Below are 22,737 nucleotides of genomic sequence, written 5' to 3' on the forward strand. Positions count from 1 at the left end.
CAGAGCAGTTTAGAGATGTAGTGCAAATTGCCATGGTAGCAGACCAGGTAAAACTTATCCACCTATCAAAGAGCAGGGTTAACCGGGAAGTTTCACCCAACGTCACAAAGTTACTCCTGAAGGTACCTGGATAAGCCAGTTACCTGACTTTGTACTAGCCACAGGCCTGCAGGCCACAGGACAAGTCAAAACGAAGGCATGCTGTTATTTGGCTTTGCTGCCATCTTTGCCAATTTCTTTTTGGTTTTGAATTGTGGGAAACTGAGGACTGCATAGAGGTAAACATATTGACTGTAGTCCTTAATGAAAAGTATGTTAAATAAAAAAGGCCAGAGATGCATTTTAAACTTAATTCTTTATATACAGCAATCTGACATTTGCAGGGCACCCACAAGTTCAGCACACAAATTTAGAAACAAAAAAATATAAATATATGGTCAAACATAATGAAGCCTGAGCAATACATCAGTGTAGAAATTATTTACAAGCCACAAAAGATTCACTATAAACCCTGTAACAGTTTCCTTATGTGTCTGATCATGATTATACAAGGTTTAAAGTTTTAAATAAAAACAAAATTTAACCGAAACAATTCAGATTTGTCACCCCAAAAATGTGGGTAGCACGATCAGCTGCGATGTTGATGTTCACTAGCCTCCAGGTAGCCCGTTAAGGTTCTGATGACTTGAAATGATGCTCATCAATGGTAGAGAAGACGTGACCTTCATTTATTAGAAACGCCAAGGAGGTTCTGTAAATAACAAAATAATTACATAACCACATGGCCAGTATGTGGAGTCACTTACTAGCAGAACTTAATTTGGACATTGCTAGTGGTTGTCACCCAACATTTAAAAAAATATTAGTATAGACTGGGTCTTTAAAAAACACACAGCCTTTGTAGCGCCTCCATCTAAAGTTACATACATGTACATACAGTACCACACGTATGATGAGGTCTAGCAGTACCTGAGGTCTTTTGTACTTAAGTAGTCCAGCTGCGTCTTCAGGTCTTGGAAACTGATGCCATCATCACGGACAGAGAACCTTTTGATTACGTGCAACACCTTAAACAAAAATCAAGAATTTAATTTCCAACTCTGTGGAGCTGTCATGTTGCATTTCACTAAATGCATGAAGTGTAATCTTTCCACAAAAGGAAAATCCATTCACCTGACAGTACTGTGTGTAACGGCAATTATTTATTTGTCATGGTGGCAGCAGTAACAATGAATTACAGCAGCTTATTGCTGCCACCACTGACAAAAAATTTTAAAATGAAAACCATCTTTTTATAAACAAGACACTGACATTACTACAAATCCCCCCCACACGAAACTTAATATAACATTGACTTTATCTTATTGTCACTGAAATTTACCATAAACTTCAATATCTCATTATCACAGCTTACAGACGTTTAAAATTTTTTTAAAGTGGCCCATAAATGTGGCCACTGTGACTCTCAGGGCCATGCTAACTTTGTACTTCCCACCTCCGTTGTAGAGATTCAACAAAATGGCAAAATAGAGGACTCAAACTAAATAATGTATATTAGAGCAAGCTGTGCAACACTCCTACAGCTTTCCAAAGAAACATGATTCTTACGTGAATCATTTTATACAATTGCCCGAGTCCAGTGGTCAAAGTTAGCTCAAGCCTTAGAGCCACAGTGGTCATATTTACGCAAAACAAAGCCAGGTTCAAAATTAACTTGAATTTTTCTTCAGAGAAATTCACAAGAAACTGAACAGATCTTTGGGTTTTTGTCACGGCAGCTCAAAATCTGTTTGGCTAAATACCACTCCTGGTGAGCAGTGTTGGGGGTAACGCATTACAAAGTAACGCATGACAGAAATCAGATTCCTTTTGTCTGTAACTTCAGTAATCACATTCTAGTTACTAATAAAATTGCATTATTTAAAAAAAAAAAAAAAAACACAACAAAAAAAAAAACCCACACACCTCTAACTAGTAATGTGTAATCCATTACCTTTGAGTAACTACCCCAACCCTACTGGTGAATATGAAAATGTGTCTGATTTGGATCAATTAAAACCACAGACCTGTTCCTGGATAGTGGACAAACCATTTGGTAAGATGTCTACAGGATGTCCACCTCCACTATGCCCAAGGAGTCCTCCAGACAGCGAGGAAGCAGTGGTATTCATATTGACATCAAATGCCTGCATAAACAACACATACACACACGTTTTTGCAGTATTAAAAATGTTACTAACCAGAAGAAACCTAAATCAGGCCAATGAAATGCCATTTCAAAAATATTACATGAATTATGTAGTACATGAAAATGTCAGATTCTGTGTTTCAGTGGAGGAATTCTGTGTCACACAGTCTGAATTTGCTCTATAAGTTAGTTTCTAGCTAAAACATTAAATGGGGGGGGAGGGGGGAGTGAGTTGAGCCAGTTTTTAGTTGGTGTCTTTGTGGATATGACAGTAATATGAAAGTATGTACATATATTTTAGGAAGTGTTGCTGTTTATTGTCATGTCCTGTGCCAATTCATGTATGGACTTTCCATTCTGTACCTCTCCCACTATTCTCCAAATCCACAAGAAGAGTTGAAGCCAGTCTGTTTTCCATTTGCATAATGTCACATAATGGGTGATGCACAAGAATGCGTAAAATTACAGTAAGATATCTGGCTCAGCTTCCCCCAGGTCTTTTGGCTCAAAACTGTCTTCAGCAGTTTAAGGGTAACGTCATGCTAACATTATAGCCTCAAATTTTAACTTTCTTAAGCACCAACACATGTGTAAGATTTTCTCAAACCTGTCTGTAATTGTTCAGACACAAGAATTAGGATTTCTTGAAAATAAAAAAGACAAAACACCATATACAGTTCTTTTATCTTAAATGTGCTCATCACTTATTCCATGGGCCTCTCTCCACCACAGGGTGAGTAAAATGGATGACTCTTCAAAAATGTGTATTTACATGACCAATTTTGTCTATGACTGCTGGGAAACACGGGGTGGCTCAACTTCCCCACAGGCTCAAATCACCCCGCTCTCCCCTACTCTTTCGTATCAAAAAGGTCAGACAAAATATTTTTCTAAGATTTGAATTTCTGTTACAGTTTTCTGTTCGGAACCTTCCACAAGCTCATGTACCTTTCGAAAAATCTGCATATGGGCTTGTACCACTTCCAACATGTGGGATGTGATCTCATTCGGGTCTTTGAGACAGTAGATATTCATTGCCATCAATGACCTTTGACCCTTGTGCAACACACACACACACACAAAATTGATCACAAGTATCACAAAAGCAAGATCTTCAAAGCTAAGTTACCTTAAAATCCCATCATCTCTAAACCCTTTGTATTCCTTACATTGAAACTGCGCAGCGTTCCAGTAACCTTTACATATACTCCAGGAGACGCAAACGTCAGAGCACAGTCCTGTGAGAAACAGAATTTGAAGCCGTTTATGTACCAAAACAGTTCATTTGCTTTCCAGTTGTAGTTCTGAACAGAGCCTGTTGGTGCTACTGGCCTCTGTGGCGTTAACCCACTGCTTCACATTCAAAGGTGGACCAGTCATGTCATCCACAGAATACTGGATGTTAGTCACAAAGGGAGCAAATCCTCTGAGGAGGCCCACTATGGACACCTGCAGAGAGAGGAAGCACAAGCAAATAAAACACAGCACAAGTGGTTATCCTCAGACCACATTCCAATGAAGAATTGGTATTCCCAAGTCACATCATAAACTTTGTGTTTCGACTCTTAAGCAAGACAGTCAGTCTTTTAGTTCATAGAAACACCATTTGGCAAAACAATCTTACCTCAAGAGCCATTTAGCAGGTGTTCTAGAGCTTCCGATCAAATAACATGATCTTCACCAGCAGAAATTTCCAATTTCCTGCTTGCACAACATGGTTGTATGCGGTCAAGATTGTTTTGAAATACACTGAACAAAATTATAAATGCAACGCTTTTGTTTTTGCCCCCAGTCATCATGAGTTGAACTCAAAGATTTAAGAATCTCTTCATGTACACAAAAGGCCTATTTCTCTCAAATATTGTTCACAAATCTATCAAAATCTGTGTCAGTGAGCACTTCTCCTTTGCCAAGATAATCCATCCACCCTTGAGGAAAAATTCTAATTCAATACTTGCTAAATGGCATGTTAGCATTGTCACATTAAGCTTGCTGATTTTAGCATTTAGCCAACAACACAGCTGTATAACAATCACAAGTATGGCTGCAGACTTAGCTAATCTTTGGATATCAAGTCCCTCCAAGCTTCCATGGCTAAATCCAACTGAAGACACGAGTCATTGATGTTAACGTTGAGTCCTTTTTCACTTTGTCATGTCTATTCACCAGATTCAAGACTCGAGACCAAGTGATGTCGATCCCTCAGGACTGTGCACAACTAAATAGCACTGTACAGTCATATAGAGTGAAACCCTCTTCTCTAGATTACAGTTGGCATTCATACTCATACCTGGTTGAGTTCCCAGTTGCAGACTGCAAAGGTATCATTGCTGACTTGAGAAGCTGACAGCAGCTGAGAAACTGTGCAGGGCAAAATGTGAAGAGCAGCCCTCTGTGGCAAGATCAGGATGAAGGAATAGATTAAGTCTACATGAACACATTTCCTTCCTTTACACAGTATTTCACTCATCAACAGAAGATAAGACACACCTTTGATATCACTGCTTTGTGGCTGGTCACCCCAACAGGGGACTGACTGCAAGCTGTGGAAACCAAAAGATACAAAGCGTATTGATATTTTAAAAAAAGAGAAGATATTGTTCAAAGCTCTTTTGTTAGGCTAACTTACCTTGGTTCCACATGACAAAATATCTTCAAATAACTGTGGCATGGGCAGCTACTATTCCTCAATGTTAGACTAAGACCATCAGAGGCCAGTACATAAACAACAGTCAGGCTAGAGTCACTAGGAGACTAAAGTCAACTTTTCTGGCAGCTTATTTATGTCCAAGCAGGTGAATTTAATTACAGCAATTACCTGGGGTGCAGTGCAGGACCAAAGACAAGGGGCTAGGGAGAAATGGTCAGCATGCTCGATTTCTTCAAAGAAATTCAATTATTTCACTTCATTTTATTAAAAATCCATCAATTCAACAGGTGATTGACAGGCGTTCACACCACTTTCGATAAACTTAATTTCTCTTCAAAATATCTTACAATGACATAAGAGCAAAAAATTTTCATACAAAAGTGCGAGCTGACCTTTTGCCTGGCGGTGAGTTTGGACCTATTATTTTGACACGTTTCCAACTGTGTTCTTCATCAGACACAGGACTTTTTTTGTGGTAAGTGCAGCCCTGATCTAGGACTCATTAGGTCTTGCTGTCCTGCATCAGTATCTTCTAGAATTTGTATATATATCAGTCGCTGAGCAGCTCATAACATTAAGGATGTCAATCTGATATCACTGAATGTTAGGCAATCGTCTTAGTGACCTGTAAGGTGGGAAAATGAGGCTACACAGGTGCAAAGTAACAACAAAATATCACTTACTCCAGACCAAGAAAGGGCTCCTCAATGACGGTCAATACAAAAAGACAGCGCAGCAGCAGTGTGCTCTGTGCTGCCACTGGTGGCCAGAAGCTACTTTACAGCAACATGACTGGGGGGGGGGATCATTACAGTTAAATGCAGTTAGTATAAATCAGTGATTTGAAATGATACTATAGTTGTCCTAAATCCATACTACACATGAATTCTAAGCAGGTAGTGAGAATTTTGTGCGTTACTGGATAAGTGATCAAATGAAGTATCCTCAGAAATCCTATACCATCTGTGATTCGGTTCATCTGCGGTTCTCACTGATTGTAATTAAATAAAAGAGACCTTAGTCATGTTTTTTGTAAATTTGAACATGCACCCCCCTCCCCAACCTTCCGATGAGTTACCTTATGTATTGTTACAGTATGGTTATACATTGTATGGTGGTCCTGGATCGGGGATAGTAAAGTGGTAAGGTTTCAAAGAAGCCAACTCCATTTCCAAATAAAGAAAAGACCCACGTTGTATATCAGCTTTTCTTACACAAAATCACAAACAATAGGCCAATGAAAAACATACAATTATCACTAGCACACCAACAGTATTGTATATCACATCTTTTCCATGACTGAAGTGAACTGAAGCTGAATTAAGAGCTGAAGTAAAATTGAATCCATCACAGTAATTTACATGTCAAACAAGTCAGGCTCCTAAAAACAGAGCACATCTAGTCAAATGTACATCAAACTTGTTCATCCCCTGTTGATCCTATACAATATTTACACATGTGCAAAAGGAATTTAATACAACAAATCAAGGGCTGAAATCTATTAATCTCTCCCCAGACCTAGCATTTGTTTGGCAAACATCTCAAACCTCACAGGAAGCCAAGTGTCTTCCTCCTCCCCTTCTTGTCTAGAAGGGTTGAAGGAAGAAATCTGTCGAGAAATGACTCTACCCATCATCCTTTGCTCTGCTTAGAGGTCTGAGGATATGGGTGACCTACTTTGAGTCCAAACTTTGATGCTCGTGAATACAAAGCCACAAATGCCACATTCTTCTAGCAACGCAACAATGTCCAAAGCAGCATAGATGCCCTGCAGTACAGACAGGCGTTTTAATACAGATTCGTGGTATTGCTATTCATACCAAAGCATCACGCTGAGAGCCGGAGAAACGTGGTGCATCTCAAGCACAACTTCTGCCAATTCTGTGTTTAAGTGCAGTATCACTGAGGCCACTCTAGTGTCAAAAAGAAAACGGCAAATTTCAGAAATAAGGCAAATCTCAATTGCATTATGACAGGAAAAAAAACTATTATAGCTAAGGGGAGAATTAAAGGCCATCTAGAAGATAAATATTGGCAACAAGTAAGAGGAAATTGATTTTCTGCCAGTTTGAGAGCAATGAAAAAGCCAGGATTGTTTGGTTTTATAGGTTCCTCTAAAAGTGCACAAATTATGTATGACCTGAAAGGCAAAAGGGGTCCCGAGCATGATCCTCTGCCAAGTGTTGCAACAACTTAATAGGCTTAGAATTAGCCTGTCGGTAGCATGAAGAAAGGGATTACTGTAAGATCCAGAGCCAAAGGAAATGAGGAGCAGTGACACAGTGAGGGGAGATCAAGTTAAACACAACAGTATTATGTATCAAAAAAAAAAAAAAAAAAGCACGGATCCTCTGGCTCATGGAGGATTGTGTGTGCTGGTGTCTTCTCTCGCTTCTTCCCTGAAGGTGAGAGGCACTGCATGCATAAGAAGACTGTTGGATGACATTGTGCTCGCCTGGTAAACAAATACCAACGCAGTTATCACACTGAATCCAGCCTCGCAGAGCTCCTTGATATAATGCAGTAGGTAGTTATCAGGAATAAATATAAACAACTAAATAAAAGTGCTTTCAGTGAGATTCACTGAATCCCTCACCCCTTTTACTCATTCAGGTCTCTCAGATGTGAATATTCATGTCACTGCTCTTGTAATACAGGCAGCTCACCCTTCAGATAATTAAATCTATGTGTAGGCAACATAGGGATTTCTGTCAAGATTAATTTGTTTGCCATGTGTGAGGGAGTCACTCCACCAAATCTTTTGAATGTAGGCCAGCCTGGTTTATTTATTGTGTGCTCAGCTGGTTGGATTTTCTTATTAAAGGATAATTTTGGTTTATTACAAGTTGGGTTTGACTTTCATAGTTTTAGACATTATTCTTATTGGCTATGATAACATTGTCCTCACCAAAATAATTGCAGAGTTTGGGGAACACAGCGACACGACACGGAAGCCTGTCCCCCTGACTTACTAAGTGATTAAGTTCAATTCAAAATGAACAAGCGCCAACAGTCCTCAATTACCTTTTTACAGGCCTTCTACTCACTAACTGTTGCTCCTTACAAATCTGTCACATACCAAGAACGGGATATTCTGATGTTCTTGCATACTAATTCAATTGGGTCACAATTTAACACGACCATACACAGCCCAGGTTTTGACCTAGTCATGTTTAATTTATGTTACATTTAATGGACAAATGCCACTTTCCACAGCATTTACAGCCGAAGTGCCCATCCCTGTTAGTTAAGTACATCATTATGTGGACTTACAGGTATGTTAGATTAGAGAACATTAGCTAGTTACAGCTAATAACATCTGACAGTGACAGCAGTCACTTCAGCCAGCAAAATAAAGAGCTGTTTCTGACATTTAGGGCCTGAAAAAGGAGAAGGGTTAAATGTTTCAAAAATGACCATTACATCTGAGTAGTAAACCTGACACAGTTAACCTGTAAACTGCATTCCAATCATGCTAGAACGGAGAGCTAGACAGGGCTATCAATAGTAACTAAGCTGGGCAGTGTTTAGCAAACGCTAAATTAACTTGGTACAATGTTATAACCAACAGGAATGATGGCTAAAACCATGAAAATAAGACTCAAGTTGCAATACAGAAAATTAGATTTTTCTCTCCATGTGGAGCACTTAATTAAAACAGTTTTGTGTTTAAGGCTCTATCAATAAAAGGTGACCTGTCTTGATTGTTTTACATTCTGATATACTGGTTAGGGGTGTGTGTGGGATCTCTAAGTCTGTAATGGGGTGAAAACAGAAAACACCAACCACAAGCACCTGCTGGCTGGCCCCTTACTGATAAAATGTTCCCCACTCAGACAACCAACAAAGCAGCCTTCAGAAGAAAATAAAGTTATCTTCAAGCACCAAAGTTTGGTATTTTCCTCCTCCAAGACTACTGAGCAAAACCAACATGTACATGTTTGTCTACAAATATCACCAGTTGTATGTTTTTATTACCTGAGCATTCAGGGCATTTCTGCATTTGATGCCAAAACAGAATCTTGATGTAAATACTAATGCTGGTGGTTATGTACCAGGCTAAAGTCAGTTTGTAGGTCAGGTTCTGTCAAAGCCACAAATGGCCTCAAAACATTCCACACTTTGAGGTGACTGTTTTAATATCGGCCCTTTGGATAAATGTACGCTGTACTGGTCACAGGATAATGTCTCATATTGCATTTAGTAACAATTAGCACCGAGTCCACGATGGTATTTGTAGACAAACTGCTTCACTGTCACATTTTGACATTCACTTCTAATTGAATTCACTTTTGGGATCATTTTGCTCTTCCATCACGCTTGAGTGATTCTGTAAGGAGGAAGTGGAAGCTGTGATGTGATTAGCCTGAGACTAAGCTGCAGTTTGGAGCAGCAGCAGTGTGGGTGTCACACCTCCCTCCTTCAATATAAAGACAGAGCTAGTAGAGGACAGTATGTGCTTGGACAGTGGATGAAGTTTAAGCCATGATAAAAACAATGACTATTCTAATTATTGTTCCCTAGTTAAAACACAATAATCCCCTATTATGTGACCATCTAGGTTAACAGTAGCTGATGAGATGTGTACATGTGCTTGAGTCTGTAGTGCCGTTTGCTCATCCATCACGTGTCCCAGTCCAGCTCTCTGCAGGCGATTCGGACAAGTCTTAGCTCTAGTTCAAAGGCGTCGGGCCGTTCCTGAGGGTTGGCCGACAACATCTCCCTGATCAGCTGCTTCATGTGGCTGTTCATGCTCTTTTTTCTGGCGGGGATCAGCAGCTCCATCTTTGGGTTCTCTAACAGGGCCTCCCCTAAGGGTACAATCTCTGAGCCCTGCTGCACATAGCTCCCCAGCAGCTCCTTCTGAGTCTCCACATCCACAAAGGTGATGCGCTCCACCATGGCCCAGATAATCACTCCCAGGGCGAAGATGTCCGCCTTGGCCGTGTAGTGGCCCTCCCAGACCTCGGGGGCCATGTAAAAGTCTGTTCCGCAAGCTGTGGACAGGAAGCACTTGTTGACGCTGGCTGGCTCTTCAGGGTTGAGCCCAGAGGTGGAGCAGACCTTGCTCAGGCCGAAGTCGGCCACTTTGAGGGTGGGCTCGGATGAACCGGCTGGCGTGCAGGCCTGGGAGATGAGGATGTTGTCTGGTTTGAGGTCGCGGTGTATGATCTGATTGCGGTGCAGGAAGGCCAGAGCGCTGCCCAGCTGCAGCATGAAGCTGGTGTTGGTCTTGCGGCTAGGCTTGCGGGACAGCAGGTAGGCATTCATGTCACCCCCGTCACAGAAGTCTGTGACGAACCACAAGTAGTAGGCACAGCACGGGTCAAATGTGATCTCGCCTTTTAAAGATGTCTCCACCAGCTACAGCAGAAACACAGAAAAAGAAAAATCATGGTCAACATGAGTCCACTGGTGATGGCTGAGGGACAGTTAGCCTCTGCATGCTGCACAAGTTGGGATGTGCCGAATCAGATTTTTTTGCTTAGCATGGTAAACAGCATTATCATGATATTTGTCAAACCTTCCTGAAATATTACCACTACAACTGAAATATAGGAAATTTACTTCACATCATGCTTGTCTTAGATTTTATTAAACCTAACCAACCTTGAACCGTATACTGCGGCTTTGTTGGCCTCTCCAAAAGAACTGACAGTAATACACAAATACACTTAAGAGGGTTAGCTGCGAGGTTTTAGGAAAGTTAGTCCTTGGGCAATGCTGCAAAAAGCAGAACCAAAATGATTACACCACTTAGGTCTGGTCTATCTTACATGATTATAGATACATGGGGAAACAGCTCAAGTCAAAGCAACGTGAGAGGATGCGGTTTTGTATTAAACGCAGAAAAGCTACAGGTCTGTTAAAGAACAGTGTAGACTATAAACATTTTCTCAAGAACAGTTCAGTGTGCTTGCAGCTAAAAAAATTCATTTGGGAAATTTTAAAGTTAAAATAATTCAAGAAGTTGAAATACAATTAGTGAGAAGAAATAGTGCTAAAAAAGGAGTTGAGGATTATTTTAGGTAATAAATTCAGCTGGGTGTATCAGCTTCAGTGATGAACTTCGTTAAATAGTAAGTGATGAAAGCAGTGGAACTGCCAGTTGATGTGCCGAGTGTACATAGCAGATAATTCTCAACTGAAGAGCAAAGGCGCATTCAGAGTTCAGGTGTGTTGCCGCTGCAGCTGCTGCCTTGCACCATCCAAGTTCTTAAATCGGCGACAGCAGGGTGCAACTCCACCGCCACGGCTCATGCATAGCTTCGATCCTGACAGCCTGTACACCAGCGGCTACTGCTATCCACCTAGTATAATCTCATCAGGCAGCTGACCGCCCTCTTCTTACTGCTGCTGTGTTTACACTGAAAACTTTGGAAGCAGCAGCAACCAATCACTGTCTGAAAGCACCTTATGAGTTGAAATGTCAGTTGAAGAATAAGAGAAGGCAATTGCAAGGTGCTGACATGTAACTACGGGCTGCAGCAAACGATGCTTTTAGTAGTCGAGTATTCTATAGATTATTTCACTGATTCATCGTAAGCACCCCGGTACCGGGATCAGCTATGTAAAAGTTGACTCACGGCCACACCAGGCCGAGAACAACAAATGCACGTGTGCACATTTTCAGCTGAGGATTGCAATTTACTTTTGGTAGCCTTCAACTCAACAATCAATCATGATTTAAGTTAAATGCTAAAGTCACTGTTATCATGTCCGTGGACTTGATGCTAGACCGGGTGCCGTTGTGCTGTTGCGGTAAGATACATTATTTTTGTTTTACAGTGGACAGACTGTGACATTGAGTTGTTGTTTTCTTTTAGCTTGAAATAATCCCATATTTTGGACACTTTCTTTTTCGTCCCTCGCTATTTTCTCTCTTCCTCCACTTTGCAAACAGCACCATCATAAATCATGTTGTGTTCACACAACATAATAATAAATGTCCGTGCGAATCAGTGTTCTATATAGTTAAACAGAATAAATAAAGCATTGACGCAAAGAATTTTTGTCAATGAATGCAGTTCAAATGTGAGTTGAAAACGAAGCACCAGAGAAAGCGTGTGCAGTTGGTATGCAGCGTTATTACAATTCCTGAGTAACTTGAACAAGTTATTTTACTCCTTTAAAGAGTACTACTTAAAAGTATGTTACAATATTAATTTCTCTACCCTGCCCCCTTCCTAAAAAATGGCGGACAACCTCTTCAGCCAGCTCATTTTAGAAATCCTTCACTGGAACAATAATTAGCCTTAGAAGTCAACAATCAACCAAACTGAAAACACTGCTGCCTCTCAAATCAGATGATGCTACATAGTATAGGCTATAGATTTTTAATAGCATATTCTTAAGAGCAGCATGGAGTAGTCTTAACAACACTGGCAAAAAATAAATAAATAAATAAAGCAACTCCCACCTATTCAGTGTTTTTACAAAACATAAAACACATTGCTCAACGCCCCTCTCTCCAGACCGGTGCATGCATCACTGGCAGTAGTGGCCTCCCGGTCAGCACCAGCACTTTTCTTTCTTGTAGTTAAATGTTCTTTGCATCTTAGACTGACAAACTCACAATAACAGCATATACTTAGGTACAGCTTTCTAAAGAATGCTTACCTCCCTCGTTCTTCGTTCTTCCTTTTCTTTTAGGCTAGCAGCCGACTTGAATATCATGTGGTCCGGCTTCTTGACTCAAGTTGCCGGACTTGCCGCGCAATAGACTATTTGCAAAGCAGCGTGAAATATCCGTTTTACAAACCGCATGTAAGCTCTGTACCATTAACTTCACCAATGATTTCCTTGCAGTGCTGTTTTATACAACTAATAGCCACTTTTCACAGAGACCTATATATATATTTTAATAGTATTTAGTGGCATTAAAGCTTTTAGTGCAAACTGCTTTACAAGTAACAAATGCTCTGAATATGTGTAGTAAAGTCAGGTAATTCCTGACGGAAACTCTGGTGTAAACAAATGACTGCCAATTGTCTGACATGCTACTAGCCAAAGAATCCACTACCCAAAAACAATAGATGCAAATTACCCCACAGTCAGATAATTCTGCCCTATTATCGTGTGTTCTTCTGTAAGCACGAACTGGAACATTACAGAGCAATAAAAAGGAAAAAAAAAAAAAAAAAAAAGAACTGGAATAAAGGGATTCTGGGAAAGTGTCCAATGCTAGCGCTGCAGAAACCTGAATGAACGGTCTGACAATAGCCCTGCGTGCCGCTGAGAGACTATAATCAGGCACCGGCAGAGTGCTTGTGTGCCCGCCGTCAGACAGCAGGGAGGGACTGTGACATGACAGGCTGCAGACAGGTTGGGAGCCCCGAGCCCCCAACCCCCACCTGACAACACGTTCATGTGATTGTGGGGGCATTGAGGCCAGAGACAACACAGATCCAACCAGAAACTTCTGGCTCTTCTGCTAATGCACATCAGCAGCAACAGACAGGAATGTAAACCAGCGTTGAACTAGTTGCTTTTTATTCCACGTGCCAATGTTTGTGCTGATATTCTGTCTCCATAATTGTAATATTTGACAATATTAACTATAAGATGATCTTAAACAAGACACAACTAGCTTGCTGATGACTCACTTCGCAATACTGGAAGAAAAAGAAAAATCACTGACCTTAACACGTTTTACATTTTATGCCTGCAGTGCGACCAGAAAAATGTGTCATCTTTGCCAACAACAACGTGACAACAATTTGTCAACAGTGGTTGGTAGTGGATGGAAAAATAAACATTCCTCTTATAATCTAGGATATGTCAGGGGATATTATGAAACGCTTTGTAATTCGCAACAGGCTTCCAACTCATTACAGAAATTATAGTGCAAGTCTATTTTAAGACAGCAACATGTGGTCAACCAACAACTGCTAAAATGTTTCATTACAGTGGGTCAAGCTGGATTCCTCTCCTGGCTGAAGCTAAGGTTTGAGGTTTACTTTCACTAATTGCAAAAGACTTGTTCAAACTTTGCAATTCTTGTTAATAAACTGTAGAGCTGCAACGATTAAACAACTATTAAATAAATATTTTGACAGTCAATCGGTTTGAGTAAAAGGTCAAAATTCTCTGATTCTAGCTGCTTCATTGTGATTATATTCTGGTTTCTTTACTCCTCTGACTGAATACTTTGAGTTGGGAACAAGACAAGACATTTGAGAATATCAGCTTTGTGAATCAATCAGACATTATTTACAATTTTCTGACGTTTGACCAAACAAATCAATTAATTGGGGACAAATGTACACAGTACTGTACAGTAGTGTATCAAAAATGTATGCTGTCAAGTGCAATTGATCCCCAAGAGCCACAATTATTGCATCTGTGATGCAGCCACATGGTAATGATCAGATGTCACAGCGATGCTTGTACTCACTAAAGTACAGTCTATTCAGAGTTTTCCTAAAGTTTATGTCGGCAGTCTAGACAGCTGCAGGAGCCATGATTTGGTTTAGTTTCATTTTGGAAGCTGTTACACCACTTATCTTGTATCCACACCGGACTTTTCTGCTCACTGTAATCCTCCAGTACTCGACAGTCTGGGTGATCCTCCATGACAATAACTGAGCTGTATCTATGCATGTTTGCACTATACATTTCTCAAAAAGAAAACAAACCCGCAGGACACAGACCCTTGAATTGGATTGAAGTTTGGTAGTGTGACCAAAGATGAATTCATATCTATGTGTAATTACAGCATATTCCCCCCATATGTTTCCCCTCAAACAAACCTTTTCCAAACATGTGAAACAAAACCTTTAATAACTCATTTTGTTAACTTAACTGCATTTGTTCAGAATCATTAAATGATTAAGTAAAAACACGCAACAGACAATAGGTCCGTTGGTAGTAAAGTAACAAATGTGGTAAAAATATCTATATGTAAAAATATTATTGTGTCTTGCGTCTGCCTGGTGTCTCCACTGGTCCACAGGTTGTATTAACTAGATTCATACCTTGCCTGAGAATGATCATGTTTTTATGTGCCAACAGTAGCGGCGGGGTGACGGGGGTGTGATTTCGATTCTTGGGGTCTTGATTCAGTTTAAAATAGATTTTCGACTCAGTACATAAGGGGGCTAATTCCTGGATCTACTCCAGTTCACTGTGTGCTCAGAAAGGCGGTGCGGCAAATTATGGCATCAAAGCAGCTCTGGGTGATGGAGTGGGATGTTCTGCATTGAGTACATTTAAGAATTTTTTTCCCTGATTATACTTGCAAAGTTTTACTTAAGTAACTTGTAAATGAGTATTTTTACAGTGTGGTGAACTTTCACTGAAGTAAAAGATCTGAGTACTTCCTCCACCGCCCCTCTCCATCTACCAATGTGAACAAACACGTAACTATTTAAAGATTTAACAATTTAGGTTAGCACACCCCGTAACTGCACCTATGTGTTACAGGCTGAGCCTCCCCCTTTAAGAAAGGTGGCCTTGTGGGTAACCACTGTATGTGACGGTTTGTTGTGAGAGTTTGTAGTGAAAAAGGTCTACTTCAGCAACCTGTCACTGGCGGCTGACCTCAATTATTTTATTCGCCAATGTTTTTACTTATGAGTAGTAATGTTAACAGCAACTGACTAGCCAGTAGCCAGCCATACTGCTACTGATATGGAGCAACATGTATTTTAGGGATGAAACTATATGAAAATTTCATATCACGATAATAGTAACCAAAATTATCACCATTATCAGTATTATCACGGTATTGTAAAAATGTGCCGAAAAAGATCAAAATGTAGCGATACACACACTGAAACCATTTCAACAAGTTTTATATTGAAAACTAAACACAATTGCCATTTTGTTTGCATAAATATTAAAATAGTTACCCGTTATGTACCACTGAAACTGAAGTAAACAAATCAAACATTCAGCAAGTGCGTGTCTGACCTTAAATATGAAGTGATCAAGATCCAGTTACAGCCTGAATGGTGTTAATGACAGTATTTGAAAGCTCGTGTCTGCCACCTTTACTGTTTGACATGAACACGGCATCAATGCAGAGTTACTGTTAAACTACAGTGTATTGCCCCCGAACCCTGTTCCCATGAATTCTGTGTCCTCACCTCCAGGTAGAGCGGGGAGCTGGAGCCGTGGTTCATCCTCTGGGCCAGTTGGTCCCGCTGCAGGATACACTCCTCCAAGTGGATGACATTTGGGTGCTGGCTTTGGATGCTGCTGAGGGCCCAGAACTCCCGCAGGGCCAGCTCCACATTCTCTGGAGAATGGCAGCGGATCTTCTTCACCGCCACCCGGGCCCCTGTGCGCTTCACTACTGCCTCATAGACCACGCCGTAACTGCCACGCCCCACCTCCTGGATCAGCTCGTACTTCGGTTGGCTGCTTACCATCCTAGTCCTCACTGTGGACAAAGAACATGGGATTAGTTTTCTATAGGTTATATACTTCTGCTTAGTTTACTTTCCATGTCATCTCATGCTATGTACCTGGTTGATGAAGACTCTTGACTGAGGAAGCGTAGAGCCCCCAACATACAGGCGTTGGCAACGCAAACGGCATTGTCCACTTACTTGCCTGCGTACTTTGCGTGTACCTGGAGGATTAAACGTGAATCGACTAGGGGGCAGATCAGGGTCGGATCATCCCTCGCCAACACCAGATTATCTTCCTCGACAACCTCGAACTTGCACATCGTAAACAAGCCATAGCGACACTCTCAGAGGTTGTGATTTTAATGAGACACCACAATCTCGGTAATTGCGGACTAGCTCCAGGAGTTTTATTGTAAACATCCCGCCATAAATCTCCCTTTTGTAAGTCTGCTGCTGACCTCCTTCTTTTGCGTTTAATGGTGGTTGGCAAACCAACTGCATACCACCACCAACTGGAGACGTGCACAACCTACGCTCAAAAAGGAATGCAGGACACTATTTGTATGGTTTTGCTTGCTGCCAAAAACGCACCTGAAAGAATGAGAAGGCACGCCTCTGTTTCTTTACGTGACTTCCGGCACCTAGTCCATGGTGATTTGAACAGCCACTCCACCTTCGGCTGCGATCCCAGGCACGTTCATCACTGCCGTAAGTTTATCACCACAAGCTTAGCTTTTCGTTAGTTTCATCTTCTAATATCCTTTAACACTACTGTACAGTTTTATTTGCAATTCACATCACTTGTCACCGATCGATCACTGTGTTTCATCATATCAATTCAGCACTTGTGGCACAGCAGCAATCAGCTGACTTTACTCACAGACAACAGCAAGACAACCCCCAAAAAGGGAATGGTTTTACAGGTGTTGGCCACAGATAATTGCTCTCTCCTTATCCTTCCTGACTGATTGTTCTCTGGTTTTGTGTTTTGCTAGTGTTCTTGTCACTACTGGCAGCATGAGGCGGTACCTGCAGCCCACTCAGGTTGCACAGGTAGACCAGCTCCACCAGAATGGCACATCAATACGTGCCATCACAACAAGGTTTGCTGTGTCTCCCAGCACAGTTTCAAGAGCATGGAGGAGACAAGAGGAGAGCTGGACAGGAACATAAAAGGGTCTTAACAGCAGCAGGGCCTATGTTCGTGGAGGAACAGAAGCAGCCCTGCCAGAGCCCTAAAAATGACTTCCAGTGGGCTACTGGTGTGTATGTTTCTGACCAGACTGTCAGAAACTGACTCCATATGGGCACCATGTCCTGGGCACAGCTTTGGGCATCACTTGCAGGGCTCAACGTTACACTTTTTTGCAACTGGCCCCACCGGGCCAGTAGGTTTGAAACTTACTGGGCCGAAGACAAGTTTTATTGGCCATCCTTCCAAAAGTTATTTATCAGTGTTACAACAAAATCAAAGACTTATAAGTTATGTTTTACTGTTTACATGTTTAATAGCCCCCTGCTGGCCATTAGAGAGAATGCAGGTTTAAGTTCTGTCTGCATGGTTTTACTTTCAGACCCAGAGGTTGCTGCTTGATTGAGATTAGAGAAGTAACATTCGACAACCATTCATCACATAACTACAAATCTAGATTGGTGCGCACCATGAGCTGCAAAGCAACTGCAGGACGTTGAGTTTCGAATTTATTTTTTTTAAATACTAATGTTTTTGCACTGGCCCAACTGTCCCGACCTTACTTTTTACTGGCCCCCATTGGGCCACCGTTATTGTTGAGCCCTGACTTGTTAGCAAGCCACATTGTATATTTTCCAGTGGAATATATTATGCAGCATATTTGGTATATCCCCAGATCAAGTGAGATTATAGTGGAAGATCACTATACATAATACCTGACACAAAAGAAAACTAAACGCAACTCATATTAGAGCAACAAAAATGTCCGCTGTGTTGAACTGACAGTTTCACACATTGGTATCTAGAGGTGCCAATCACCGATTGCTGAAAGCAGTATCGGCCAATAACGATCACTAGGCCTATTTGAAGCCTTTTATTTATCATGTAGCATTATATAGTATACTGTATATTTATTTAATTAGTTCTAAAATAATTTATTAGGTATTAAAATTAACAGATAAAGTATCATGAAATGACAACTGTTAATTTTATTGCCAGGAAACATGGGTAACTAATTTCACTCCCTCTGTGTAAGAGACTTAAACCATAGCAGCCTTTGCCTGGTTACTGCGAACATCTTATAGCTTCACAAATAGCTTTCCAGTGGAATAAACTACAAAAACAGAGCAAACAGCATTTATAAATTTACTTCAACTATAAAAACTGCAACAAAAAAGGCTGTAGCCACAATATTTAGGAGATAAAGGAGCACAGACATCATGAGCCGATGATAAACTCTGAAGTAGCCGCTTTTTGTTCTGGAAAGCTCAGGCAGGCTTTAGGTGGTAGAGAGAGGATCAGAGAGAGGGAGAGTGGGCTACAGAGGAGTCAGCTATCATCAATGAGATGGGTTACAGAGAGGAGTCATAACCGTCAATGAGATTTGAAAATGTTAATTCCCTATTATACTATTAGTATATTGTTATTACTTACAGTTACTATATTCATTATAATTTCATATAGCCTAGTTTACCACTAGTATAGGCCTAATGTTGTCAGTGGGTTGTTTTCATCTATTCAATCCTTGTGCAAGAAGCACACTACATCTTTTACATGGGACTACTGCCACCGGCTTTACCTTTAGAGGAGAGAGTAACACTTTACTTTAATACGGCCAGCAGGTTTTATTTGATTTTATTAAGGTTAAAACATTTAAACGGGAGGATACCACGTGAGAATGGAAAAATAAGGGATAATCCTGGGGAAAACAGGAGGGTTGACCTGAGGGGAGTTTTTTAACAGTTTTGTAACGAATATGATCTCCATCCACAGCAGCATTTTAGCTGCGTATCAGAGCTGATCTCCATCCATATTGAAACGACTGAAAACACACATCTACTGGCCATTCCCCTACACTGTAGTAGGGGAAAGTAGGGATGAAACAATTACCGGTTTAACGGTAAACCATGGTATAATTCCCGATGGTTATTATTACCGTACACATTTTAATTACCGTGATAACCGGGTAAGGTTAACCGCACTGTTATAATCTCAGGGCAAACACTGTCCAGCGTCTCCCAGAAGCAGGCGCGCACGCGCAGAATGCTATCACTGTCTTCTAAAGACTTGTTGAATTGTTTTCATGTAATTGTGCACGGGGTCATTGTATTACATATATAATATAAAATCTTGATAATGCACACTTAGATGATTTTCATGTTTACAAAAGGTATTTGCTGTTTTATTTTTTATGCAAACAAAATGGCAACTGTATTTGTAGTTTTCATTATAAAACTTGTGTATCAGTACATTCTAAGATTTCTTGGCACATTTTTACAATACCGTGATAATACTGATCATTTTGGTCATATACGTGATATGAAATTTTCATACCGTTTCATCCCTAGTATTAGACTGTGGCGGCGGAAACCAGACTGGAAGTAAATACAGCGAGATGCACAGTACAAGTGTTATTTACACAGTATAAAATATTTTAATTAAAATACTGAAACTAAAACTGTCAGAGCTGATTGAGGGGAGCCTCTCTTTACATCAGGAAACTCACGCTGAAGGATCAGTCTCTCTCTCTGCCTGATGAACTGTGGGTCAAGACAATTAAACTCTGGTAGCTGTCAGTGTGTGTTAGAGATGAGCAGGACCGTGAAAGTTTCACATGATCGCTGCTGCTTGTTGCTCTGCTTGTCTGACTGCTGTTCAACTCTCATTGTAAATGATTAACTGGGAGCATCAATCGGTTCCTGTCTGAAAAGCACTACAGTGCTAGCTAGCTTTGAAAACTGCTCAGACCGCGTAGTGAAATCATTTTAGCTGCCGATTACGATCGGTGACCGATCGATCGGAGCACCCTGTTACAGGGATATTATGCAACCTTGTTGAGCTGTATGACAATGTTTCTGCATATGCACGTCACCAACTTGTGATGCCTCTCAGAAATTGCTACCCCACTGAAAGCATGCACTGCAAAGGATAAAGGCATATGCTCACCAGAAGACAGGGATGGAAATTAACACCCGCCAAATGAATGTGGACTTTCCATTTGGCGGCCAAATGTCAGAGGCTACATTGGCAGGTAATCGGCATATAATTTCAATTTGACGAAGTTAGCAGCACACTGGCATCCTTGTTGGTTGTGTGTCGCACTTAAATTGGTCCCAATGTACCAAGGTATCTAAAAATCGTGTAACACATGGATTAGGGGGGTTCATTGGTTGTTGTTTGTTCTTTTCATGTTACTTGTGTTTGATTGGAGTAGATTTGTAATGGGTGGGCGTTAGTGGACAGGAGTCGAGAGAGGAGAGTGTAGCTGCTTTCATAAGAAGATCAGCGCGGAAAGAATAGCCGCATTTATGTCGCATTCGCTTATTCATAGTGAACAAAAGTTTGCAGCTTTATCACGTGTGAAAAGGCTTTAATCCCGCAATCATGTGTGCTTTCACATAGCAGCCCGGCTGTACAGGAACCAGCGGCATGCCACTGCATGTCGGCAATGGCTTTTCACAAATGGATCGTTGCAGGAGGCCAGAAGAGGGTGATTTAAGTTTACATTTGACACAATTCCTTATTATCTCAATTAAAAGGACAGAAACAAATGCATCTGTGACACAAAAGACAATTTATTATTTTGGCCGGTAAATATGTTTGGCCAGTGGATTTTTGTCATCTACCAGACACTTTGGCAGATTTCCACCCTGCCAAATGACTTCACTCATCCTTCCTGATATAGAAAATAGCAGTAGGGCTGCAGCTACTGATAGTTTTCATTATCAAGTATTTTATTAAGCAATGAGATAAAATATACTTAAGTACTCTGTAAAGAGTACAAGTGCAGGGTGACCATTTTAAATAGTTTTTTTGCCCAACCAATAGTCCAAAATCCAAAGACATTCTATTCCTATAGAACAGCAGCTCATTTTTTATATTTGACAAGCAGGAAACTAACTAACTAATGTTACGAGATTAATGTTTGATAAATGTCTTGATTGTTGATTCATTTTTGTTGCTTGACTAATTGAATATATAAGTGCTATTTAGGCCAATTCAATGTGGCATGTGTTCTGCTGGCTACATTGAATTATGTCCAATTAGTGACGACAGTCCTCATTTGTTTATTGAAGTTTCATTATCTATACTATTTAACCGTTTACAATAAGAAACTATAAGCAAAACACAAGTTAGCACTGCTACAAAACTCAAATTGCTGCCTACCATACTCGAAACGACTGGACGATACACTGACAGTGTTCAAACTCACTCCCAACACCTGCAATACAGGGCTATTCAGCGGACAATCCATGAAACTAACTTAATGTAAAAACACTTGTCACAGTTTGAAGATGATAAACGTCCCCAAAAAGTCAGAAGCGAAGAGCTGTCTCCACGACAGAAAAAATGATAGCCAGCATGCTAACGGGCTAATTAGATATCCACTTGGCTGATTGGCTAACAGGCTAACAGCTATGTGGCCTGGCCACCGTCAGCTAACGATGTTGTTGGTTAGCTAACGTTAGCTAATCACGTTAACACCAGCTAACAAAGAGTCCAGCTCTCACCAGCACACTCGGCATCTGTCTCTGTCTATCTTATATAATTCAAACCTAAAACAAGTCCATTGCTCTTAAATTTCACTAACGTTGGGGCTTGCAGTAGGCGTGTATGTTAAGCCTCGGGTATTGACAGTTTATTGTCCCTGTGTGTGTGTGTGTGTGTGTGTGTGTGTGACTGTGCCATCCAGAAATTCAACCAGATTCCTCAAAACAAACACACACCTGCGAGCCAAAGAGACAAGTAGCCAGAGAAGACAAGACAATACTCTTAATGTAGAAGAGGCTGCAGATGTTACGCTGCAAGTTGTCATTTTTTCAGTCTCACCTTTGAATCGTTTCTCGCGTTCATTTGTTGTCTTCTTCACTCTCCCTGGCAGCCATTACCGCCGCGCACGTTCTGCTCGCACAGTCAAACCAAGGAGGTTTTGTCAAACACTGGATGTGAGAGCGTGCAGCTGCCGCGCAGTGCAGCGCAGAGGTGGTCAGGACGACACGACTTCCGTCTGCACATTTCAAAATAAACTCCCATTTGTAAAGAACAATAGAAAGCGTGTTAACTGGTGCAGAATTTGAAGACCCATAATACTCACACACATACTAATATTTTCAGAATGTGTCGACATTCATTATCTGGAAATAAGGGCCATAGCTTTACCCTAAAAAATAATGTCAAATATTGTCAGTATTAGAAATCCTCATTGCTTTAAAACAGCATTTAGCTCATCATACTGTACTTATACTCGTGTACAGTCACAAATAATTTAACAATGTCATTGATAACTTCTTTATCGCCACTGACAAATTTAAAATATATTTTGAAGAACAATCACAGCACTTCCGACCTT

At 40.8% G+C, this 22,737-nt stretch overlaps 2 protein-coding genes across 4 annotated transcripts; both read right to left on the bottom strand.

The window, feature by feature from the left end:
* Positions 1-336: 336 nt before the first annotated feature.
* LOC119907149 (replication protein A 32 kDa subunit-like) lies at positions 337-4,940 on the bottom strand. Of its 3 annotated transcripts, XM_038724774.1 has the most exons (9): positions 4,818-4,938; positions 4,679-4,731; positions 4,479-4,580; positions 3,521-3,637; positions 3,358-3,426; positions 3,137-3,244; positions 2,067-2,186; positions 970-1,067; positions 337-751 (listed from the first exon to the last, which is right to left on the bottom strand). In XM_038724774.1, the coding sequence occupies exons 1-9, from the start codon at positions 4,828-4,830 to the stop codon at positions 670-672; spliced, it is 762 nt and encodes a 253-aa protein (XP_038580702.1). In that variant the 5' UTR covers positions 4,831-4,938; the 3' UTR covers positions 337-669. The 3 variants fall into 3 exon arrangements, with proteins under 3 accessions (XP_038580702.1, XP_038580704.1, XP_038580703.1); XM_038724776.1 differs by lacking the exon at positions 3,521-3,637 and having other exon boundaries at positions 4,818-4,940; XM_038724775.1 differs by lacking the exon at positions 3,137-3,244 and having other exon boundaries at positions 4,818-4,940.
* A 144-nt stretch (positions 4,941-5,084) lies between these two features.
* Positions 5,085-22,362, bottom strand: pdik1l (PDLIM1 interacting kinase 1 like). Its single transcript, XM_038724772.1, has 3 exons — positions 22,218-22,362; positions 15,929-16,224; positions 5,085-10,202 (listed from the first exon to the last, which is right to left on the bottom strand). Exons 2-3 carry the CDS (start codon positions 16,211-16,213, stop codon positions 9,462-9,464), a joined length of 1,026 nt encoding a protein of 341 aa, XP_038580700.1. The 5' UTR covers positions 16,214-16,224; positions 22,218-22,362; the 3' UTR covers positions 5,085-9,461.
* Positions 22,363-22,737: the final 375 nt, after the last annotated feature.

Source organism: Micropterus salmoides, unplaced genomic scaffold (genome assembly GCF_014851395.1).
Source record: "Micropterus salmoides isolate LMB-PRFRI ecotype aquatic unplaced genomic scaffold, ASM1485139v1 Ms_hic_scaffold_17, whole genome shotgun sequence".
NCBI classification, from domain to species: Eukaryota; Metazoa; Chordata; class Actinopteri; order Centrarchiformes; family Centrarchidae; genus Micropterus; species Micropterus salmoides.